The sequence below is a fragment of the Oryctolagus cuniculus genome, chromosome 12 (assembly GCF_051225735.1).
Source record: "Oryctolagus cuniculus isolate XC-2025 breed Fujian yellow rabbit chromosome 12, ASM5122573v1, whole genome shotgun sequence".
Classification (NCBI taxonomy): Eukaryota; Metazoa; Chordata; class Mammalia; order Lagomorpha; family Leporidae; genus Oryctolagus; species Oryctolagus cuniculus.
In genome coordinates this window covers 57305015-57331201 of record NC_142878.1, presented here as the reverse complement: position 1 = coordinate 57331201, position 26187 = coordinate 57305015, and the positions used below count along the sequence as shown (strand labels likewise).

The 26187-nt window shown below is 40.6% G+C and overlaps 1 protein-coding gene across 7 annotated transcripts in view; it reads right to left on the bottom strand.

The window, feature by feature from the left end:
- FMN1 (formin 1) overlaps positions 1–26187 on the bottom strand; it is a 481759-nt gene that overhangs the window by 115488 nt on the left and 340084 nt on the right. For all 7 annotated transcript variants that reach the window (XM_089309385.1, XM_051822097.3, XM_070053344.2 and 4 more), the window contains one exon: positions 4506–4598. In XM_089309385.1, coding sequence (XP_089165511.1) covers positions 4506–4598 — 93 coding nt within the window. The remainder of the gene's footprint in view (positions 1–4505; positions 4599–26187) is intronic.

Here is a 26187-nt window from a genome sequence, read left to right as displayed (position 1 = left end):
AAAAATTAAATTTTCATGATTGTTAGAAGAACTGAATTGCAGCTTTATTTTTTAAAGATTTTATTTATTTGAAAAGCACAATTACAGAGAGAGAGAGGGAGAGAGAGAGAAAAGAGAGAGATAGAGACCTTCCATCCACTGGTTCACTCCTTCAATGGCTGCAACAGTTAGAGCTAGGCCAGACTGAAGTCAGGAGCCAAGAGCTTTTTCTAGGTCTCCCACATGGGTGCAGGGGCCCAAGGACCTGGGACTTCTTCCACTACTTTCCCAGGCCATCAGCAGAGAGCTGGATCAGTAAGTGGAGCAGCCAGGACTTGAACTAGTGCCCCCACAGGATGCTGGGGCTTTACCTGCTACGCCACAATGCCAGCCCCTTGAATTGCATTATATGTAAAAATAATCCTAACCATAAACCAACCGATTCACAATGCAAGTGACTTCCCAGCCATTAAGAATATAAACGCTTAAGATGTGAGTGAGAAGACCCCTAACTGAAAACTAGCTTAGGCTACACTACAGAAGAGGAGGGGTATCTTTGGTCAATTATGGTTATTATGTGACACCCCGTGTTCAGATATTCTGACACAACAGAAAACGTCTTCACCTTTTTTTTTGTTTGTTTGTTTGGGCTGTCTCATGCATTCCTTTGACTTAACCTGCTACATCCTAAGTTTCATCTGTCTCTCTCTCCTGAAGCCTAGGATTCCACCTGTGTGTCTTCTACATATGTCAAGCTAACAAGTCCAAAGTTTATTTCATTGTCTTCTATCCCAAATCTAATCTTCTGCAGCAGCCAGTGAACCAAACAAGGAAAAGGAGAGTTATCCTTTTCTTCTGTTTCATTTTGTACTAACAATTGGTTGTCCTGTTCTGTTATTAATAGAAGAGGTTGTTAATATTTACAAGTACGTCCATTCCTTTTGGATTCTTACAGCCAGTGCTTTTGCTCAAGTTCTTCACTAGCCTCCTACTCTTCCAACCTTTCTATAATGCTGTTAATAGTATTTGTTAAACAACAACAAAAATCAAAGTGGTCTACCCAAAAATCCCACACATGGACAAAAAACAAACCCAATGTGATCACATCACTCTTTTGCATACCATGTTTCCCTATTTTCTATTGCCCATAAGGCAAAGTTCAGAGTGGCTGGCAAGTCAAACTGTGACTCAACTCTTGTCTTTGCTCTTGTGTTGATCCCATCTGCCCAAGGATCTAGCCACATCAAGTCTCTCGGCATTCCTCAGACACCTTGTGTCTTTCATCCTCCTGAGACACACAGTGCTTTTTTCTACCTGGAATGCCCATTGTAACTTGTCTACTGTAAATTCCTAACTTTTGATGTCCCCATCTGTGCAACTGGGTGATAGTAGGGTTCATGTGTGAAGGTTTTTATGAGAACTAAATAAAAAAGGTGATTTGTTTCTCTTATTGAGCAAATAGAAGCACTCAGTATATGTCAGTTATCATTATCATTGTCATCACGGTGGAGGGGGAGGGGGAGGGGGAGGGGGAGGGGGCCATTCCCCAAATGGCCACAATGGCTGGGGCTGGGCCAGGCCAAAGTCAGGAGCATGTAACTCTATCTTGGTCTCCCACATGGGTGGCAGGAACCCAAGCACTTGAGCCACCTTCCACTACTTTCCCAAGCACATTAGTAGGGAGCTGGGTTAAAAGGGGAGCAGCCATGTTGGTGCTTATATATGATACCTGCATTCTAGCTGGTGGCTTAACCTGCTGTGCCACAACACCTTCCACTATCATGTATTTGTTAACTGCAGACCTTCTGGAACACGAAGGTGTCACTTGATGTAGAAGTATACTGTCACCTCCTTTGGTGAAGCAGTCCTGACAACAAACAATGACTAGACTCAGTGAAAATGGGTACAGGGCACCTTCTCAAACTCTACATGCCAATAACCCAGGGCTCATGGAGAGAAGACAGCACAATGATTTGAAGAGTTGAGTGAAAGAATGCCTTGGGACTCTGTTGCTACAATAGCACTCTCTCATAGAAATAAAATGTAAGTCACAAATAGAATTTTCAATTTTCTAGTAGCCATACTTAAAAAGTAAAAGAAATGGATAAATTAGTATTAATTATCTATTTTACTTATTTAACCTAATATAGCCAACATATCACTTTACCATGTAATAACATTAAAAAATCACAAATGAACAATTTTACATATTTTTTCCTAAGTTCTGAAAAGGTTGTGTGTGTTTTACCCTTGTAGCACATCTCAATTTGGATTAGCTTCCTTTTAGTTGTTCAATAGCCCCATGTGGTTAGGGTGTGCCATACTGGATAGCATAATTCTAGATTGTTTTTTAAACAAAAATTTAGAAGCAAAATAACAGTAACAGGCTATTTCAATAGGTTTCTCACCACACATTGTTGGAAAGGTTTATAATTCCCACAATATTCTTTTTAATGTTCTTAAATTTTATAACAAAGATAATCTTTCATTCAAATTAATCTTGTACCTTGTTTTGGCTGACTTTGTTTTAACCATGGGTTTTTTGCTATTTCTAATGTTCTTTTTACCTTTTCTTTACTCTGTTAAAGCATAGCTGCTGATATTCATTTGTAGATCTTTTCCCAAGAAGGCAGTCCTTCAGACAAGGTCCAGGAGAATAGGATTCATCTTGTATTCCCAGCGTCTATCATGACACTTAATGAATAGCAGACTCTGAATAAATCATCTGTGACTATACATTAAAAGGTAAACTAAGCTCAACAGTAGTGGAACTTGGATTCCACATTGGAATCACCTGTGGAGTAAAAAAAAGGCCTGGACCAGAAATGCCAGTGTTTTGTCTAGAACCTGTCTGGGATGCTGAGAATTTTAAAAATCTTCTACTACACAATAGTGTCATAAGCCACTAGTTTTGGGCTTTCTTAGACTAGCTTACCATGGGTATACTGTTGCTTCCCTGAAACTATCCACTTGGCCTCTGGCCAATTCCCTTTTTCTGGACATACCATAAATTTCTTGAAAAACATTAAAGAGGCCAATATGTAATCACAAAGGGTGATTTGTAACTTCCTTTTCTAAGATACCAAAGAAAATCTTCAAGGTTCTAAATCTATTCATATTTGTCTTTTTTCAACAAAAGGAATAAAATTAACAATATAAGCATTTTAAAATGTCGGCTAGTTTGAAGGAAGATTCTAAGGTCATTAGAACACAGATAATACCTGATATACACACTGCAGAATTTTCCAGCTATGGAATAGTAGCAATTAAAAAAACTAGAATTAAAGTACAATGAGCCTCATTTCAAGTTAATTCTATATATATATGTCAAAAGTAGATATTATTAATTGGGGATCAGTGGAGGGAAGTTTTTAATGCTTTTCTTCAAGCTATTTATAATTGTGTAGTATAATATAAAGCAATCTATTTACTTTGATAAGTCACATACAAAATCCATCTAATTACAGTCATATAGTTTATGGGTTCTGGTGTTATTGCTTGCTCTCAAGATGATATTTTATTTAATGGCATTACTTCCATATGGAAGTAGTGGCCAAGAGAGAACTCTGCCTTTTGGTTCAAATAAACAGTCCCTCATCATGAAGGAGGGGGAGGCTGGAATTGAATTCTGCTAACTTATGGACTGAGAGTTTCCCTGCCAGCCCCAAGGTGAATGGGCCATACTTTGTGGATTCACTCTGCCTAAGAATCTTTGTAAATGATGTAGTACCATGTGGCCTTACTCAGTGATAGAAATAGCACATTGAGATATCCCTCAAGGCTCCTACTTGCCGTTCTTCCAGTTTTCTAGCAAAGAAAGAAATCTCTCTCCAACCATTGTACACTTATTTTCTGTTTAATATCATAAGATGAATTTGAGAAATTAGAATAAGAAATACCTAAAAGACATTCAACTTTTACATTCACTAACCCCAATCAACAGTCGTTTTCTACTCCTGCCCAAATTGTGGAGAAAGGAACCGAATCTGCTGAGATTTCTAAATACAAGATGGCTTGCCTTGTTATGTTCATCTACTAACGCCAAAGGACTGATGAGTACAAAGTGACTGGATGCACAACACTGACTTGACCCAATTTTCCTATCAGAAAAGAACTAGGAAATGCTATGCAGGGTTCCAGGTTGATACACTCATCAAGACACTATCCACCTGCTTTTTAAGCTAACAAATTTGAAATGCACAGCTTTATAATTCTAGGGTGTACACTATTTGTCAGTTAAACACACACCAAGGATCCCCTGAAGAGACAAAACTGTCCTCAAGGAGTTTACACAATCAGAAATATCATGAAAGGATTTTAAAAATTCGAACAGATTTGAAAGTTGACATAAAGTCATAGAACGACTCCATCTGAGCATGTAACCACCTTGGGAAGATAGATTGATGGAGCCACTGGAGTGGCCTGAGGTCAGCCAGGATGCAGAGGGCAGCAGGACTCAGAGAAAGGCTCATGGCACCAAGGGTGTTTCAAGAGTAGCTTGTGTGTGTGTGACTGCCGAGTCTTACCTCTGTGGAAGAATTCTTCTAGTTTGTCCTTGAAAGGCTGCAGATACTCCTTGGGAGACTCCTTGCACACCACCATCATCTGTTTCTCACTGGCTGCGAAGAGAAATTTAGAATTAAATTACTGAAGAACACTTACAGCCTGAGCTTTTGTTGAGGGGCAGGCACTGTAGCATACACTTGGGTATCCATTGTGCAGACTCCTTTGTCCATCACTGTGTATCCATATTCCAGGAGTAGATTGGGGAGGGAACAAAAAGAGAAATAATAAAGACATCAACAAAAATAATTAGTTCCTCTATATCTGTCTTCAGGAACAGAGAAAATATATCACTTTCCAGGATAGTTAAAGCGATCTGCCATTTTTTAAAAAGACTTATTTATTTGAAGAGCAGTGAAAGTTAGAAAGGGAGAAAAAGAGAGATCTTCCATCTGCTGGTTCATTCTCCAAATGGCTGCAATAGCCAGGGCTCAGCCAAGCAAAGGCTAGGAGCCAGGAACTCCGTCCAGGCCTCCTATGTGGAAGGCAGGGGCCCAAGCACATGGGCCATCTTCCACTGCTTATATAGGCCCATTAGCAGGGAGCTGGATTGGAAGTGGAACAGCAAGGACTTGAACTGATGCCCATATGGAATGCCGGTATTGCAGGTAGTGGCTTAACCTGCTGTACTATGATGCCAGACCCCATGTGTTCTGCTTTTGGTCTCCCCCAAATAATGAGAAGTAAACATGGACTTAAGGGCTAATCACAGGGAATTAAGAGCACCAATTGTCTTCAGAGTCATCCTCCAAAAGTAGAGCTTGCAAAAGATTTTGCAGGGATTCCCAAGCAAACTGATGTCGTCTCAGGGTGACATACACATCCAAGTAAAAGAACTAAGCCCACATTAGGAAGCACCATGTCTGTTCTTCATGCTTCCCGTTCATCGGCTCTCCTGATTAGTGGCCTACAAAAACACATGGAACAACTGCATGTGATTTACTTCAGACAGAATATATAAGACTTATTTAAAAACTGCTTTTTTGATAATCAGGTGTCCTAAAATAGGATAGTTCTGATTTGGCTCTGGAACGAGGCATCTCCTCAAGATTTCTAAAAGCCTGTTCCAGTTGTGGAAATGTCCAAGGAGGAAAAAGGGTTTCATTTCTCCAAAGCTAGAGCTGAGTCGCGATAATTTTTGTCTGTTGACCATGGGCAGAAATTACTGGTACGTCCTTGTCCAAGCGACCATATTAGAGCACTGGATTATCACCTGCAAAGAATTCATGCCATCTGATTGAAAAAAAAATAGAGAAATGTACACCCCAGGTCTTAGATGAATTAACAAACAAAAAGATAAAGTATTTTGGAAGATGAAGGTTGGGAAATGGGTATTTACACTGAGAAATTCCTATCTAATAATTTGACATTTTCAAAATTAGCATCCTAGAACATTTACTACAGACAAAACAAGGAATATGTCAGCTTCAAAACACAGAAAATGTACTCACATGCCCTCTGACATTAGTTATCAGATATTGTTCATTTGCAATATTGCTAACCAGACTTCTAAAATCCTAGACTGTTCTAAAGATGAAAGCATGATTTGAGGGAACCCCGTGCCATTTTCTGAGTCAAATTCAGAATAACCTACATTAGGGTATTCAGGCATTCATCATGAGACAGGGAAGCTGGTTCATAGAAGTGTCTTGATTCAGTTCTATCTCTTGACATTGTGACTTTCTAAGAGTTTTTAAGGGAACTTATGCAGAATACCTGCTATTAGCTATTCTGACAACTACTCCAGTGCTAGGCAGGAAACCCTGTTCTTTGGAATACCGAGGCTAATTTATGAATCAAAACCAAAATGATGAATTTTTTAAAAAAATGATCTACCTCATTTAAAAAATAACAAATTTGGACAGATGGAAAACAAAATCCTCATTTTAATACATTCCTATTTGGGGCCAGTGCTGTGGTATAGTAGGTTAAGCATCTGCCTGCAGTGCTGGTATCCCCTATGGGCACTGGTTAGAGTCCTGGCTGCTCTACTTCCAATCCAGCTCCCTGATGATGGCCTGGGAAAGCAGAAGACAGTACAAGGGCATGGGCCCCCATACCTGTGTGGAAGACCTGGAAAAAGCGCCTGGCTTTTGGTTTCAGATCGGCCCAGCTCTGACCGTTGTGGCCATTTGGGGAGTGAACCAGTGGATGGAAGACTTTTCTCTCTGTCTCTCCCTCTCACTGTCTGTAACTCTGCCTCTCAAGTAAATAAACAAATCTTTAAAAAGAAAACATTTCTGTTTGCACATTTTTAGTTTTCTCTGCAAGCTTACTTGTCCTTTCTGTAGTGTAGTAACTACTAACTTCTCTGCTATTATCAATTTCCCTAGAAGATTTCTCCTAGCAGATGGACTTGTAGTCAAATGGTAAGGATGTCTTTCTAACCACTGTTTTCTTCTCAAAATAGGGGTGCTTTGGACTAGAGAGGTGTCAGAGGAGAGAGAGAGAGGGAGAGAGAGATAGAGCTGGGATATGATTTGGAGGTGGATAAGTCAAGTCTTTCTGATGCATTCCATGTAGGCTTGAGGGAGAAGTAAGGATGAAGGATGAGCAATGGGTAGCTGGAAGTGCCATTTGCAAACATGGGGAGGAGTGCGACTGGCATCTCTTTATTCAGTTCTATTTTTTTTTTCCAAATAGGGTGAGGCGATCAAGATTTAAATATTGAAACTTACGCAGTTTTCTCTGGTCTCCATGAGTTATAGAGATCTTCCACTCAAAACAAAGAGTGGAAAGATACAAAAAAGACAAAACTATTAATAAGTTTTCATTGCTAGCTCAATTAAATTGAGATTCTCAAGCCTAGGATTTAAGGGTTTTTCTACCAAGGTATCTCTCAGTACTATTTCCTATATATATAATTTGTTTATTTATTTGAAAGTCAGAGTTACACAGAGAGAGAGAGAGAGAGGGAAAGGCAGAGAGGAAAAGAGGTCTTCCATCCACTGGTTCACTGCCCAGATGGTCGCAATGGCTGCAGCTGTGCTGGTCTGAAGCCAGGAGCCAGGAGCTTCCTCTGGGCCTTCCCACGCAGGTGCAGGGCCCCAAAGACTTGGACCATCTTCTACTGCTTTCTTAGGCCATAGCAGAGAGCTGGATTGGAAGTGGAGCAGCGGGGACACGAACTGGCACCCATATGGGATGCTGGCACTGCAGTTGGCAACTTTACCTGCTATATACCACAGTGCCGGCCTCATCCCACATATATTTGACCAACCAAACCAAAACCATTCAATGATGTTTAATTTAATTATATCAACCAATCTTCCCAGTTCCCTATCTTCATTACTGTGGCTCTCTACTTTCATTCCATACATACTTTCCACTATAGCTGACAAAGGCCTGTTCATCCTCAAAGGTTTCTGAGGTGCCACAATCACTAAATGCCTTTCCATTCAAGTTTGTGCATCCTTCAAATATCTCCAGCACTTTTTGTATGGTGTATGTTTTACTTTCAACTATACTTATTTGTGTATTTATACTCATCCCTGAGCAGTCGTCATTGTGGGTTTCATTTACTTGTCCTCAAATTCCTCTGGAGAGATCAATGAATCTGAGCAAAGGAGCAGATTTCCTCACCTTAACTAGATTGTCCTGGGGAGGAAAGTCTAGATAAAACTAGCAGTGCTGATTCAGGCTCGGAATAGGCTTTCCAGGCATGTGATGTGACCTGCTTGTCTCTCTCTCCGTTCCTCCCCTTCCAGGAGAGGTGAGCCAAGGGCTGTACTCTCTTCATTCCTAAATATTGTGAGGTGTTCCAAGTTGATCTGAAAGAGTTTAATTTAAGAGGGGATTTCTGAAAGACCATGGGAAAATGGAATTTAAAAAGATCAACCCATTTGGTTGCAAAAAAAAATGGGATGCTCTGCATTTTTTCATAATATGCAGTTTCTATAAACTTTTTGAAGGTCTACTGTAAAGATTAATCCCCCTCTTTGCCACCCCCCCCCCACAAAAAAACACTTCTACCCATAAAGCATAAACAAGAGAGCAAAGGTATTCTGATTGGACAGCTCTGAGGGTAGGCCAAGAAGCTTGCCTTTGGCTAGATACACTTTGAAAGACAATTGTTTTGAAGAATAGTCATTTGTCAATGAATTTTCATGGCCAAATGGTAAGGATCTACTTCTCTGACTATATCCAACTATGATTCTGAGAAAACATGTAGCCATTTAAAGGAATACTAGAATTTCTAACTACATATATACTCATATGTATATACATATACTCATATGTATATATAGTGTATAATATATACATATATATTATTATTATATATATATTATATATAATTATATAATATATATTATATAATATATATATATTATATATATAATATATATATATAATATATAATATATTATATATAATATATATATATAATATATATGTATATATATTATACACTATATATACATATATATGGAGAGTCCTTTAACTTCGCGTGTTAACCTTCTACTACATCCAAATTCCGACAATTTCATTGATACAGAACAAATTTTTCATGAATGTGAATAATATAAGGCAAAGCACATCTGCAATTCAATAACAGGATATAATTGAAGGCATCACAACAATTCCCCCAAGGTCACTTCTAACTCACCAAAGCAAACCCAAAGGCAGTACTTACTTTCCCAATTACAAAAGTAAAACTTGCACTTTTACATGAAATGAAAGCATTGATCATTACAGCTCTCCCTTTGTCCTGGCTCTGGTGACACAGTCCATGGTGTGCCCATCAAACTGCTCAAATGTTATGAGGCCAGATCATGGAGTGGTAAAGAACTTGTGCTTTGGTAGACACCTGTCTGTGCTCAGGTGGGCTGTGCTTATATTTCTCGTCTGCAAAATGGGAAATTCTCTCACAACACTAAATGAAAATTGAATGAAATAATGCATGTAAAGAGGGTTTGAAGAATGCCTTGGCACTTGTAAGCAGGCTCATAAATATTATTTTCATGATTTAATAACATTGATTGGGAAACACGTCACAGCCAGAAGAGCAAGAGAGTCATGACTGGGGATTATTTGCTCAAGATGCTATGCGCTATATTTATGGAAATACGTCAGAGTGCAAATCTGTTTAGAACACAGGGATAATGATTTTACTTCTCTTGATGAAGTTCTACTACCCATTGTGAGAATTCATGGAAAAATATAGACAAACTCTTGGGGAAAGATGAAGCAAAATGTGAAACAATTCCCCTGGGCCTCTGAGCCTCATGGTTTTGAAATTAGAAACTGAAACCAGTACAAACTAGAACAGCTCCACTGCTGTGCCTGGAGGTGCTCTCTGCACCCCCTTGAGCTAGGACTCCCATGTGGCCTGTTAGAATTAAATTTCTCCACACGATCAAAGGAGAGGGTTGCCCTCCAACTGTCTCTGCACAGTCGTGCATTCCAGTGGCCAGGCAGCGTGCCTGCCCCAATTTATTAACTTAGCTTATCTGAGACACTTTATAACAGACAAATGGAAGACCTGAAGACTAATTAACGATGACAGTGGAGACTGGCAGTGCACAAAGGACAGAGGTCATGGACAAATCCATGAATGCCGTTTATCGTCCAATCAGAAGACTCATCTACAATATTCCGAGACCACCAAGGTTGTTTTAGACACAGATTGTGCCAGGAGCTTCAACATTAAAAACCAAAAGGCACCCCAGTTTCTCACTTTCATTTTTCTCTAAAATTTTTGACGATAAAAAATGTATTAGTGCCTGAAGTTAGCTGCTAGTAAGTAATCATTGTGAGAGAGAGATCAAATATTAAAACTAATACATAATGAAATAGTAGAGACTAAAATAACAGTATTGTCATATAAAAATTAGGCACTTGTGAAACACTTTAGTGGAAGAAAGATAGGGTTTAAATGATTTAAGATTTTAGATGTTAGCCTGTTAAGGTTATAGGTGGTTATGTATTTTTTGATTTGGATCTCTAGTAACAAGGGAATAAAGCTTATTAAGAACCACAAAAAGCATGAGTTGGTTAGAAGAATATAGAGGGAAGACCAAGATATAACAAACAGAATAAGTGCTTGCTTTCAAACATTACAGTGAATGGGTATGATATTATTGTATACATACATGAGAGTGCTTCAAAAGTTCATGAAAAATGGAATTAAAACATAATGTGGTCTGTCCAAGGCAAAACTTTTATATATTTATTTATGTATTTGAAACACAGAACGACATAGAGATAGGAAGAGATAGAAATTGCCCACTTGCTGGGTCATTCCCCAAATGGCCATGACAATTCAGTGCTGGGCCAGGCCAAAGGCAGAATCTCAAAACTTCAACCAGTCTCCCGAGTATTTTCTGATGCCTTCCCCATCATCTTAGCAGGGAGTTGGATTGGAAGAGGAGCAGCTGTGATTTGAACCAGCACTCCAGTACAGGATACCTCTGATATGGGCTGCTGGGGTGGCAACTGGAGGCCTCACGCACTGCCACACAACACTGGCCATCTCCGAGAACTTTTCATTCACGGTTCCTGGTTTGTAACTCCCTCCCTCAGGTAGATCAAAAGAACTTAGTGGATCTTAACACCCTCCTTACTTCAGAAGAATCCTGTCCCATAAGAAAACAGAAAGCAGAATCATCTGAACAAACAAGACTTCCTGGGGATCCTCACTCAATCTCTTAGTGGTCACACCCATGCAATGAAAATCTCTACAAAAACTCAGGACAAGGTTTGAAGACTTTGGGGCAGTTGAACATATGGAGATTCCTGGAAGGTGGCATGCCTGGAGAAGGTAGGAGAGCTCCATGCACTTTTCGTATACCTTGACTTATGCATAATGTTATCTGTGTATTCTTTAACATCCTTTTAAATAACCCAGCAAATGTAAGCAAATGTTCTCCTGAGTTCTTTGAATGCTCAAGCAAATTAATCAAACTCAGGGAGAGGGTGGTGAGAACCTTGATGACTCAGAACCCAGCTGGTCAGAAGTACAGGCAAAACATCTGGGGCATGCAATGAACACCTGAAGTTGACAGAGGCTGTGAAAGGGTGTCATGGAGACTGAACTCCCAGTTTATGGGATTTGATGCTATCTGCAGATAGACAGTATGAAAATGGAATTGAGTTACAGGACATCTACTGGTGCCCACTATTGCAGCATTGCTACTTGCAAGTGGAGGGACACAGTCACACCTTTTGAGGTCATAGGAGCCTTCTATGTTGGTTTCATGACAGCAGAAGGAAATGGGTTGGTTTTTCCAACACGCACGATGGGTCACTGACAAAAATTTCTTAATGACTATGGCACACAATCATGATTGCTTCTAGGATATTAAGTTGAGTGCAAACACATGAATAAATTATTTTCATATTCACTCAATTATGATCTCTTTAGGAATATCATAGTACATCCTGTTTTTTTTTAAAGGGATTTATTTACTTGAAAGAGCAACAGAGAGGGAGAGAGAGAGAAACAGATGGGGAGAGTAAGAGAGAGAGAGAGAGATCTCCCATCTGTTGCTTCACTCTTCAAATGGCCACAACAGCCAGGTCTAGGCTAGGCCAAAGCCATGAGCCATGAACTCTGTCCTGGTCTCCTACACGGGCGGCAGGGGCTCAAGTACTTGGGGCATCTTCCACTGCAGGAAGCTGGATTGGAAGCAATGCCAAACTTGTACTCCAATATGGAATACCATGTGGCAAGTGTCAACCTAACCTGCTGTGCCATAATACCAGCCCCTTGTACTATGTATTTTTTTAAGGACATGTAGAACAGACCACTTAACGGGGAGATTTCAAGTTGAAGTAAGTCAAGAACAAATGACAGAGGCTTGAAATAAAAAGGACATATTTCATGTTTTGGGGTCCCAATGCTAAATACCAACAGAATTTTAAGTCTTGGCATGGTAAAGATTAGTGAGTGGTATTATGAGAAATTCCAGGGTGGTGATGGATGAGGGGGGCATACAAGAAAATCTATTCCGTGAGATATCTACATAGATAAGATCATGGAAGGGACTGCTAGATCTATTTTCTGCTAAACACTCATCCAAAGTCCAAACTTCTGAGGTCAAATTAGAAAACTGTGCATTAATGACCCATAAGTGGACAACCTATGTGTAACCAAAGGCATTTTCTTTCTTTAACTTTGGTTTGAGGATTTAGCAGACATCACTTCCAAATTATTCCTCCCAATGACTCTGCTCAACTAAAGACAAGAAAATGCATTTAAAGTGGTCATAAAACTTTAAAGGGAAGTTAAAACACTTGTCTCAGACACGTGGGACCTGGGCCAGTTTGCTACCTCAGAATACTGTAGATACACAACAGGATTCAGACATGCAAATGCTGCCTTATGTCTGCACTTCTACAGGGTCTATGTCTTTTAAGCCAAATGGAATATTAGTCTAAGTGAAAACAGCTTTGGTATATTCCATGTAATGGAAACAACCCAAACATCCATCAACTGAATGTACTTCCTGTGGAATACTATTTGGCCATCAAAATGAATGAAGTATGATACATACTATAGCATGGATTAACCTTGATGACATTATGCTAAGTGAAAGAAGCCAGTCACAAAGGACTACATATTGCATGACTTGACTCAATGAAATGCCTGGAACAGGCAAATCTAGAGAGAAAAAGTAGATTAGTAGTTGTCAAGGGCTGGGCAGGGAAGAGGAAAGCATAGAGGAATTATGGGTGATGGCTAAAGGGTATGAGGCTTCCTTTTAGAGTATGAAAACTTTTTAAGTTGGATTGTAATGATGGTTACACAACTCTGAAATACCAAAAGTCATCGAACTGTATACTTTGAATGGGTATGGCATGTATTTTTACCTGAATAAAGCTGTTTTTAAAAAGCTAACTAGAAACTCAGCCTAAACTGAGCTACAATGAATAGATAAATGAGGAATGTTTCATTTTTACCTACAAGATAAAGTAAGCTTTAACATCTCTGGTGCGATGATGTCTTCTTTATGACATACACTAGACAAGTGATCTGAAACGGAGTTTGGGATGCACATATCCTTGAGAAATCAAATATAACTAGTCTGTCTTTAAAAGGTAGAAGTAAATATCACCAACGTAAAACACCTACCAAAAATGGACTTGACAAAATAAATAGCAGACATTTAAATCAGAAGTTTGCTAATTTTTAAGAAAATAAAATACGGGCTTTTACATTCTTAAATGTGGAACATAGCTATGCATATATTTATATAAATTTATATACATATATTGTCGATATATGTATATGTTTACATATACTGAAACATAAGAGAAATATCCCCTTCAAACTATTCTTGGGCTGAAGTTGCATCTACTTAGAATAAGTTTTCCATATACTTTTCTGGGTGGGAAAGTAATTTAATACCTCTTAGATGCTGAATTTTCTCACATATAAAATCTTGTGAAGAGTTAAACATACATGAAAAGGTATTTCATATATTGAACAGTAAAGTGCTACCCCAAATATTCTTTATCCATTTAAAATATTCAAAGAATAGAAAGCCTGGCTAGATATCATATGGTACATGGCTTTATTCTTTTAGTCTTTTCCAAGAACAGCTAAACAATAACAACTCTACAAATTCTTTCAATAACTGACATTCCTAATATTTATATGTTTAATAAACAAATCATTATGTTATAAATGGGCTTTCACGGCCAAATCATCTTTAAAAACTTGCCAACACTCATTCTCTGGCCCATTGAAAATTACTTCGCCCCCATTATGACACTGAAGAAAAACACTTAAGTCACTAATTAACCCCTCTTATGGCTGATACCATTTTTGTGTTACCTCCTCTGAGTTGATTGTCCAGTAAGATGACACTCTGTTGGCCACTTTTCCTTCCTTGAAATACTTTGCCCCTTAGTTTCTCTTCCTCCATTCTGGGTTTTCCTCCTGTGTCCGACTGCTCTTGCTCCCCTACACACTCATCTTCCTGTATCCCGTCATTACGTGTGGTCCTTGAGAGTATGGCACAACTCTTCTTCGATTTCATGCTATGGTCTGTCTGTCTGTCTCTCTCCCTTTCTAGACAATCTCATTCAGATAAACATTGCATTTACTATCACTAGGATGTGACTCCCAAGTGCATATGTCTGACTGTAGTCTCACCTCCTATAGAGCTCTTGAATTCACTGGTCCCCTCCAGACTTCTCTAGTACTTTCCTAACTGTTCTACCCAGAACACCCTTGCCTCCTTCTAATTTGTTCTCCAAACTGGACTCAAAGTGACCTTTTAAAAATATGGCTTTGCCAGTCTCCCGCTTAAATGCACCAGAGCTTCCAATACTCTTAGAGACTGTCCTTGACCCCTGTAACCAGTCTGTGAAGCACGGCATGAGCTGGTTCCTCTCTGCCTCCTCCCCACCTTGTGTCATCCCACCTTACCAGAATTGCCCCTTCTCTTAGTTCCTCAAATATGCTCAATTCCTTCCCACCATTAGTGTTCTTCTATCACAACATCCACCACTACCTCCCAGTAACTAGGGCCTAATTAGTGGTCAGTCAACGTTTTGACCTCAGCTCAAAAGCTTTGCATTGGAACGTTTTTTTGACCCTCTATTCAACACTAGTAAGGGCTCCTCTGTTACAAAGTCCTAGCACTGTATACTTTCCTTCTTGTAATTATAGTATAATTTTCGTGATTAGTTGATCATCTCCCCCATTATATTTTCCTCACTATTATCTCCAGCATCTACTATGTCTAGCCCATAGAGGATGGTTAATGAATGTTTGCTAAATACATGAATGCTACCAAATAAGGAGAGATGGATAAGGATCAGAAGAGACAGGAACAACTAAATTGTTGAAAAGTGGCCTCTGGGGCCTCTCCACTGCCTTCAGTAAAACCTCCTGAGCTCACAACACTTCATATTGTGAGAGTGAATGCCAAAGGTGGAGGTAAATTTTACACTGAGTTTGGACCTAGTACAGAACACAGAAGCCTCACAAAGAGGCAGAAGTACTCCCACGTACTGCCAATATCCTTTCTGTCAAATCTTATAGGTAGCTTTGTTTTTTGGCTATTGGATTTTGGAGTAAATTGTTCTTAGGTCACAGAACTTAGGATGATTTCTATCTGTACTCACAGATATCTCTCTCTCTCCCACACACACACACACACACACACACACACACACTATATATATATATAAAAGAAAACATCCTCTAGGTCTCCACTCCGACCAAGTGCAGTATTGGCATAGCTCTCTAGACAGTGGGCACCTTTCCCCAGAGGAACAATGTGCAGAAACAAACCCATCAGGAAGCTTGAGCTGAGGGAAATCCCATGATTCTGATTCACTCCACCAAGGGAGTCTGCTCAAGATCAAATTCACCTTAATATCCCATGATCATGAGCATATTCCATGAAAAGATCTAAACAGAAGTGACAGGACCAAGTGAGGACATGCAGCATGCTGTAGGACTTTTGGAAAGACTTGCAAGGCCAGGCCACCAACTGCAGTCTCTGCGTGGAACTGTCTTAAGCACCATTCATTCAAAGATCCTTCCTATCAAACATCATAGCAGAGTCAGAATTTTCATTCTGATTATGTGGTTGTGGACACAGCCCTGATCGGAGAGACATTCACATGAAAAATATTCATTAATCACCTACCCATGACTGGGTCTAAATATTGATACACTGGGCATGATTTGATTTATTGGGTTATAAGCAATCCAGTCTTCTAGTCTTCCATTCAACAAGCATCCCTTCCACTGGTCTCCATGAAAATCACTACCTTCCCTTGTACTCAAGATGGTCACTCCAGAAGATCTAGTTAGAAATGCATATATGAAGAATCTTCAAAAAGTTCACTGAAATGCCTATTATGAAAGAACTACATATGTTTCAAACACTTTTTGCATCAAAATATATTTATCTTTCCCATGTGAGAGACGCAGATAGAGTTCTTGGCTCCTGGCTTCAGCTTGGCCAAGACCTGGCTGTTGGAACCATTTAAGGAGAGAACCAGCAAATGGAATTTCTCTGCCTCCCACTGTCTGTCTGTCTCTTTTTCCCTCTTATTCTCCATCACTTTATCTTTCAAATAAATAAATATTATTTTAAAATAAACTTATCTTTAAATTCCATTTCCATGAACTTTTTTGAAATACTCTCATATATTAGTTAAAAAAGAGAATATCAGGGGCCGGCTCTGTGGCACAGGTTAATCCTCTGCCTGTGGCACCGGCATCCCATATGGACGCCAGTTCTAGTCCCAGTGCCCCTCTTCCAATCCAGTGCTCAGCTATGGCCTGGGAAAGCAGTAGAAGATGACCCAAGTCCTTGGGCCCTTGCACCCACGTGGGAGACCAGTAAGAAGCACCTGGCTCCTGGCTTTGGATTGGCACAGCTCTGGCCGTTGGAGCCATCTGGGGAGTGAACCAACGGAATGAAGACTTTCTCTCTGTCTCCCCCTCTCACTGTCTGTAATTCTACCTCTCAAATAAATAAATAAATAAATAAAATCTTTAAAAAAAAAAAAAGAACAAAAAAGAGAACATTAGCAAGTAGAATTCACTAACACCTTAGCTTAAATGTATTTCTTTTTTTTTTTTTTATTTTTGACAGGCAGAGTGGACAGTGAGAGAGTGAGAGAGTGAGAGAGTGAGAGAGAGAGAGAGAGAAAGGTCTTCCTTTGCCGTTGGTTCACCCTCCAATGGCCACCGTGGCTAGCGCGCTGCAGCCGGCGCATCGCGCTGATCCAAAGGCAGGAGCCAGGTGCTTCTCCTGGTCTCCCATGGGGTGCAGAGCCCAAGCACTTGGGCCATCCTCCACTGCACTCCTGGGCCATAGCAGAGGGCTGGCCTGGAAGAGGGGCGACCGGGACAGAATCCGGCGCCCCGACTGGGACTAGAACCTGGTGTGCCGGCGCCGCAAGGCGGAGGATTAGCCTAGTGAGCCGCGGCGCCAGCCTAAATGTATTTCTAAGACTACTTTAGAAAGGTAAGAGATTTCAACAAAGCTAGGAAAGTTTTTATTTATTTTCCTTTCATTTTACTTGAAAGGTAGAGACAGACACAGAAATCTTCTTTCTGCTAATTTACTTCCCTAAGTGCTACAACAGCTGGCACTAGGCCAGGCCAAAGCTAGGAGCCTGGATCTCAATATGTATGTCCCATGTTAGTAGCAGAGATCACCCAGGCTGTGCATTAGCAGGAAGCTAGAGTCAGAAGTGGAGCTGGGACCTGAACCCAGGTACACTGATATGGGATGTAGGTGTCTCAAGAGACATCTTAACCGATGTACCAAATGCCCATCTGGAAGATTTTTATTACAATGGAAGAAAAAGGCATACTCAGGAAGGCTCTTATCTCTAGATAGATTGTATAATAGGAAGTCTTAGGCATGCAACACCAAGTATGAAGTTTGTGGGTATCTAAAGGGGAAGGGAACTCATTTTGTGGAGAACAGCAATTAACTTCCAAAAAGTATTATGAAAATAACATATACACATAAGAAATCTGAAAAACATTTAAAAAATAGTAGAAAAAGAAAGCAGTCAAGTCACTGTGACCATAACAGAGCCACCAGTGTTTTTTCCATAGTTTGGATTCCTGCATTATCATGGTCCTTGCCACATCATAGTCTCATAGGAGCTGCCTTTGATGACACTCTTTACATACTTACATTTGATAAATAAATTTTATACTTTGATTCTTTGCATTAACATCATGCACACTTTCTCATATATATTATTTTTTTAAAAAACCACAAATTGGCCGGCGCCGCGGCTCACTAGGCTAATCCTCCGCCTAGCGGCGCCGGCACACCAGGTTCTAGTCCCGGTCGGGGCGCCGGATTCTGTCCCGGTTGCCCCTCTTCCAGGCCAGCCCTCTGCTGTGGCCAGGGAGTGCAGTGGAGGATGGCCCAGGTGCTTGGGCCCTGCACCCCATGGGAGACCAGGAGAAGCACCTGGCTCCTGGCTCCTGCCATCGGATCAGCGCGGTGCGCCGGCCGCAGCGCGCCGGCCGCGGCGGCCATTGGAGGGTGAACCAACGGCAAAGGAAGACCTTTCTCTCTGTCTCTCTCTCTCACTGTCCACTCTGCCTGTCAAAAAAAAAAAAAAAAACACAAATTATGTTTAATAGCCATATAAGTTTTTCAAGCAGATATACCACAGAGCACTTAATACTTCTGCTGTAGTTGGGTAGTGAAGCCCTTTCTACATTATTCCCATGGTGACTGAGGCTTTCAGTCATGTCTGTGTACATCAAACTTAAGCTGAGTTTAAGACTACTTCTGTAGGATATATAGGAGATGTGGGATTATGGACAAAATAAGAGAAGCCTTTTTAGAATTCTCAATCTATGGTGGCTCACTGCTTCAGTACAAGAAGAGGTTGTACTACAATGGGAGAGATGAAGGGGAAAACTAGGTCTTCTGTATTGCTTTGCAAAGACGGCTGGTTCCACCGGAGCTACAACTTTGTCTGCCACTGCAGTACTCTTACAGGGGCTACTGATGCATTTGAACTGATGGAACAAAGGAAAGCAGAGAAATGACCATTCATCCACTGAAGAGCATAATCAAATACACATGATAAGCACTGATATCTAGAAGTTGATACAAAACAATCTGGGATTAAGCACAGCATCAGACCAGGCATGAGACCAATGCACTAAAGCTGTTGATTTTGAAAGGCCCTAATGGGTTCTATTTGATTTAAATGTAAATTACAAGTTTCATGTATTTCACATATACAGATTTAGGGTTACGTTATTGTTAATACCATAAGAGCACTCTGAATTTGTGGGATATGCACAAGCAAATTTATATCAAAAATTTACATGATTTTGAAAATACACATTTATATAACTATAAGCATACATGATTTCAAGATGTGCATACCTGCTGATCAACAATATTCAAATAATCATTTGCACACATGGTCCTGTTTCTAGCCATTTGTGAAGAACTGAGAGGGTCGACACTGAGTATAAGTACTTCGCATTAGTAGAAATCAGAGCGTAAAGCTGGAAGGTTGCTGGGGGCATCAGCAAAGGCAGGGAAAGCTCTGTTGGGTAGAATACCTCATTCCCACAGAAATAAACTATATGCTCCAGATAAAGCACACATCTTGCCTACTGTTCAAATCAGGAAAATGGTTTTCCCATAGGAATTTTTTTATTTTTCTTTACTTCAAGGGAATGCTTTAATAGCAAATATTCTCTGGAGCCAAAGCAGTTTTTACTGGAAATTAGCTACTGATTCTCTCACACAGAAATCTTCAAGGCAACAGGCCTGCCTCCTTATGATTCAAGTAAGCCAGAAAGAGGAAGAAGAGGCATGCTGATCCTAGGACTACTTCCCTTCCAGCAGTGCAACAGCTGGCTACCAAGAGGCTAGTGATTAAGACACATAAGCCTATTAGCAAAAAGCAACCTGTTTCTACATTGCTCAGCCAAGACAGCTGCAAGCCTTCCATGGTTTTTCTGACCTCTGAGCCCATGTTCCCATTTCAGCCCTTGCTGCTTAGTCACATTCACTGGAAATTGTTTACATCCAAATGACCTATGAGGAAACGCAGGAAAAGGGATGGAAAGGCATAAGGAGAAGAGAGAAAAGAAAAGTGTGGAAAGTGATTTTTTAAAACACATGACCTGAACCCGTGGATGGATTCTGGTATTGAGTCTTGGCTATAGCAATTGCTGGCAAACTGTCACGCTGGCAACTATGGCTAATCAATTTGCCACTGTCTTCAGATTTAATGCAATATTTGGCTCAGACATTTAAAAAAGAAACTCTCTATTCCAGCTAAAATATTTACACAGTCCTATGTGTCTCACTTAATGCCTGTTAAGCAATCGTCTTTTAAAACTTCGCAGACACTTGTAAATCTGTCAGGAGAATTGTGGCCTATAAACAAGGCTTCATATAAAGAGGGCTGCGTTGTCAATTTGCTAGGAGTCAGGTTTTCTTAAGATGTGTTTGCAAATAAAGTTGATGATCAGAAATAGTTTGGAGTGGGTAACAGAGTGGCCACTAGTCTCGCTTGCTGGATGCTGGTGGTGGCATTGACGGGAAGCCTCCAGACACTAAGCGTGGCTGTTTAAAGCTGGGCTCTCCTGTAAACCTGTCATTGATCCTACCTCTCTCCTGAGTTATGGCTCAGGGAAAGTTACTGGTCCAGCTGCCCATGGTAGGCTGCATCTCTGGGCCTGTCAAGTTACAGAAGATGAGTTGGTAAAGTCTTTAACAGGAGGCTCCCATATGGACAAATGCAATGTTATGTGTTAGGAAGCCTGGTTAGAGGAAAGGGAAAGTTCTGAGCAGGGCTTTTGCTAGGAAGAACAAGACAGCAGAAGTAAGGATAAGCAGATTCCCCTGAGAGAGCTTAGGGATGAGAGATTCTGAAATGCCTATTAAACTCTCTAACATCTTTAACCCTAAAGTTAATGAGCCCAAGCAATAAAATTTAAAGGCAAAGGAAGCTCATCCAAGCTATCTCCTGCTGGCCTGCAGAGCCCCAGGAACTTGTCTGTGTTTAAGTTGAGTCAGGTACTTGTGGTTATACCTGAGCAAAATATTCAGTCATTTAGTTACTCCTAGTAGTTGAGCTGCCTTTCTATTTTTACTCAATTTCCTCAAGGAATATGCTATTGATTATGATTTAAATTAAGTTTATAACAGGTTTAAAATAAAGCAGAAATATAATAGAAGTGTTCTTCAAAGTGTTCCTGGAAAAATGGAATTAAAAGATAAATTCATTTTGTTGAAACAAGTTTTGAAACTGGTGCATAGCTCTTACATAATACAGTTTCCACAAACTTTTTATATTAAATGTACTCAACTATTAAAAAACTCAGCCCCAGCTTAAAACATGTGATGGGGGCGGGGGGGGGGGAGGGCCTGAGGGTCTGGGGCAGTTGTGACCTGGATCGATAAATAGTGATCTGTAAATCCAGAGTATGCAAGGTAGCAAATATGCATTGGTTCTCTGCAGGGGAGCACACGCTAGAAAGGGTTTGCAAACATTTCTGTGACTCTGAAGAACAGCTGGAGAGTAGATACCTTCGCTTTCCCCCATCGCTGTTCTCATACAGTCTGATTCCTGCTCCTGGCAGAAGAGAAACCAGAAGAGCAAGCAGGAAAAAGCTTCTTCCCTAAAAATGGAGGGTAATACTGGCTCTTCAAATATGTTTATAAATGACTTGATAGTTCAGTGAGTTTATTTAAAATTAGCAGTTAACTCAGTGCCTGGAATAAATATTTGCTGAACAAATAAACTGATTGGAAAAGCCAGACATTGTCCTCCTCCTATTCTGCAGCTCTCCCTCGCTCTTTCTCTATCCCTTTTCTTCTGATACCCAGAAATTAAATGATGTTTTTAAAGGTCATCAAAATGGTCCAGAGAAACAATTTAAAAATGCAGTCAAATTAGCTGTTTTAGTGCATTTTCCTTGGGTGTTTCCTATTTCTGTATATTAGAACACAGGGCAAGTGCCTGTTTCCATGGTGCCTGGTTATCCATGCTGACTTGGACACACTGCCATTTATCTCTGTCCAATAATTCCTTGAAAACTATACTGAGTTCTCAACCCGAAAGATCAAATGCCAACAGCCCTTAAATGGCCAAGGGTGTCTTAGACCTCAGCCTGCTTTGTTTGTGCTGTCTCGTTCTGTTACTCCCAAGAACCCTGTGAGCTCAGTCCTGGTGTTGTCTACCTGTTTAGGTGAGGAGAAGCAGTAAGGTCACACTGACTGCAAGCATCTGAGTTAGAATCCAAACTCCCGGGCTTTGTGCCGTTCTGCTCCCTTCCCTGTACAATTTACAGGGAAGTTCTAGAAGAAAATGTAGGGTGCTGATGAAAGTAATTTGTAAACTGTACAGAAGTAGGCAAACGTAAGCTACAAATCATCAAGTATCACCAGAAGGACCAAGTCTTCCTTTCAAACAGAAAAAGAGAAGGCATAACAAGAGGTTCAGTCACTAAGGGGTGCAGCACAGATCTGAAGCAGAGCTGCCATTTCCCAGGAAGGCTATTCTTTCTATGGGTACCTAACAGGTACTCCACTGCCCCCATACACCTAAGAGACACCCTGAAGCCAAGAACTTTGGGAGAGAATCCAGGAGAGATAAAGGGCGCTGTCAAAAAACACCAATCCCCTATGTGGGGACTAATGAGCTCTCCCTCTAATTTCACTCATTTGCATGCCTGATATGAAAAGAATCCATTTCTGGATTGCAAATCTTCCACAAAATTCAAGACACACAATTTACTTGAGCAGAAAAATATTTTGATATTCACCAAACCACCCACAAATCTATTTCTGTGAGCAGAATGTTTTATAAGTTTATGGTACCACAGCCTGAACACTGGCTTGGCAATCAGACTGTTCTCTGGGAATCTGGCCATTCTGTTCCCTTCTCAAAATGCTTTTCTCAACCACACAAGCCTGTCCTGCTCTCTCTAGAGTACAGAGCTCTATACACAAGTATCACCATTATAACCACTTCAATTATTTCTTTTTTTTGAATGGGAAATATCAGACTCTGTTAATAAGCTTGTCAAATTAATGTTACTTTCCATTTCTCCTATCTGATTCCAATGGCTAAAAGCTTGAAGCCAAAGGCTGGTGATTCTAGTTTGCCACAGTTGAGTAGAATCCTTAACAAGAGCAGTTGTGTTGGGGCTGGCACTGTAGCGTGGTGGGTTAATCAGCCATTTGAAGCACTGGCATCCTATGTGGGCAACAGTTCAAGTCCTGGCTGCTCCACTTCTGACCCAGCTCCCTGCTGGCGTGCCTGGGAAAGCAGCGAAAGATGGCCCAAGTGCCTGGGTCCCTGTAACCACGTTGGAGACCTGGATGAAGCTCCTGGATACTGGCTTCAGCCTAGCCATTGAGCCATTTGGGGAGTGAACCAGTGGATAGAAGATCTCTCTCTTTATATATCTGTCTCTCCCTCTCTCTCTGTAATTCTGACTTTCAGATAAATAAATAAATCTTTCAAAATAAAATTTAAAAAGAGCAGTTGTGTTGTTTCCAAATCAATATATGCAGTTTTCTTTTTGTTGTAGGTACATAATTTAATTACTTAATGGTAAACTGTCCTACTCTCTCCAAAGCACAGAGCTCTATACACAAGCATACACGACTTTGAAAAAGCACTATTTTCATAAAATTAAATAAAATAACCTGAAGTATTGTTGTTAAATATAGGTACTGGAGATTAGTAGAAATAGAAGAGATAGCAACTGAACCCACTGAGGTATGTAGGATTGGATCCTAGGACAGAAAGAAGACAAGCATGGAAAAATTGGTGACATCCAAATAAAAACACAAGTTGAGGTGACAGAAACATATCAATGCCAGTTTCTTAGTTATGACAAATATAATACAACAATAAAAGATGTTAATGGGAAAACTGGCCAATTGTTAAATGAGAACTCTCATACAATCTTTGCAATTTTTCTGCAAATTTCAAGTTTTTCTAAAACACTAGTAAAAAAGATACAGGCAAGACATTTTTAAAAGAGCAGAAACAGAAATTATTTCCCTAATATCTGGAAATAGTCTATAGTGATCTTTACAAGACTTGTTATTTCACTTTAAAAATACAAAAAAAATACATAGGTGATTTATGGATGTGGAATATGTAGAAAAGACTTGCAGGACTCCTCAAAAGATCCATAATTTAAGAAAAGACCTCGAGCCGGCGCCGTGGCTCAATAGGCTAATCCTCCACCTTGCGGCGCCGGCACACCGGGTTCTAGTCCCGGTTGGGGCGCCGGATTCTGTCCCGGTTGCCCCTCTTCCAGGCCAGCTCTCTGCTATGGCCAGGGAGTGCAGTGGAGGATGGCCCAGGTGCTTGGGCCCTGCACCCCATGGGAGACCAGGAAAAGCACCTGGCTCCTGGCTCCTGCCAGGATCAGCGCGGTGCGCCGGCTGCAGCGGCGGCCATTGGAGGGTGAACCAACGGCAAAGGAAGACCTTTCTCTCTCTGTCTCTCTCTCACTGTCCACTCTGCCTGTCAAAAAAAAAAAAAAAAAAAAAAAAAAAAAAAAAAAGAAAAGACCTCATTCCTGCATCTGAAGACAGCTACATCATGCTATATTTTGCTTATTTTTAATTAAAAGGTTAAGGGATACAAGAATCATTTTCTATGACTCTTTTTTCTTTCTTTCTTTCTTTCTTTCTTTTTTTTTTTTTTTTTTTTTTTTTTTACAGGCAGAGTGGACAGTGAGAGAGAGAGAGAGAGAGAGAGAGAGAGAAAGGTCTTCCTTTTGCCGTTGGTTCACCCCACAATGGCTGCTGCGGCCGGTGTATCGCGCTGATCTGAAGCCAGGAGCCAGGTACTTCTCCTGGTCTCCCATGGGGTGCAGGGCCCAAGGACTTGGGCCATCCTCCACCACATTCCCAGGCCATAGCAGAGAGCTGGCCTGGAAGAGGGGCAAACACGACAGAATCCAGCGCCCTGACGGGGACTAGAACCTGGTGTGCCGGTGCCGCTAGGTGAGAGGATTAGCCTATTGAACCGTGGCGCTGGCTTCTATGACTCTTGATTTTAACCAACTTTTTTCATTAACTGACCACACTGGATAAGAGTTTACACTATAAAGATTACATTTAGATAGCATCAACACAAGAATTTCTCAAGGTATGGATTAATTCAAGAGCAGATCTTTAAGTCATTCACAATCATTCACAAATAGAATACATGAAGTCCAATCCTGATAGAATTTTAAGATGTTCTAATTAACAAAATCTAAGAGAAATCCAATAACCCTTACTAAATAAGGAGAACTGCAGGATATATAAAAATATCACAGCAACAATAATCTTTGAAATTCAGAGTTAGAATGTACCTTCAAAATCACCTAGCGAACTACCCTCCTACTGGTAACCACTCTATCTATTTAAAATTCATACTGTCTTCCAAAAAGCAGTGGGTGAATATACTACCTTTCCTGGCCATCAATTTCCCCTTCCAATAGCTTTAAGATCTATTTCCCTAAAGCTTCTACCTAGTGATGCTCATTTGACATCTTTGACTATAAGGAAGTAATTGAATTTCTAACACAAAAGCCAGCAGTTACCCAAAGTTACTGCAAAGATTCTGAAGCAGATACAAATTCATTGGGTTGGAACACAAAGATGGCCAACACGGCTGGAGTTTAGACTTGAAGGGTAGAAGTGGTCAAGTCATATAGAACTTGGAGGGCATGGCTTTGCGGTTGGATTTGATTCTAAAAACAATGGACATGAACATAACCTCTCTGGAGGGTAGAGACTTGATGGGTAAGAGTGGAAGCAGGAAAACCTGTTAGAATTCTATTGCTAGGGCTGGCTCTGGGACACAGTGGGTTAAAGCCCCAGCCTGAAGCACCAGCATCCCATATGGGTGCTGGTTCTAGTCCTGGCTGCTCCTCTTCCGATCCAGCACCCTGCTATGGCCTGGGAATGCAGTAGAAGATGGCCCAAGTCTTTGGACCCCTGCACCCATGTGGGAGACCTGGAAGAAGCTCCTGGCTCCTGACTTTGGATTGGCTCAGTGCCAGCTGTTGTGGCCATTTGAGGAGTGAACCAGCTGAGAGAAGACCTTTCTCTCTCTCTGTCTCTCTTTGTAACTCTGTATTTCAAATAAATAAAAATAAATCTTTAAAAAGAAAAAAATATATTGTCACATGCCATGTGAGGAGGTAGTAGT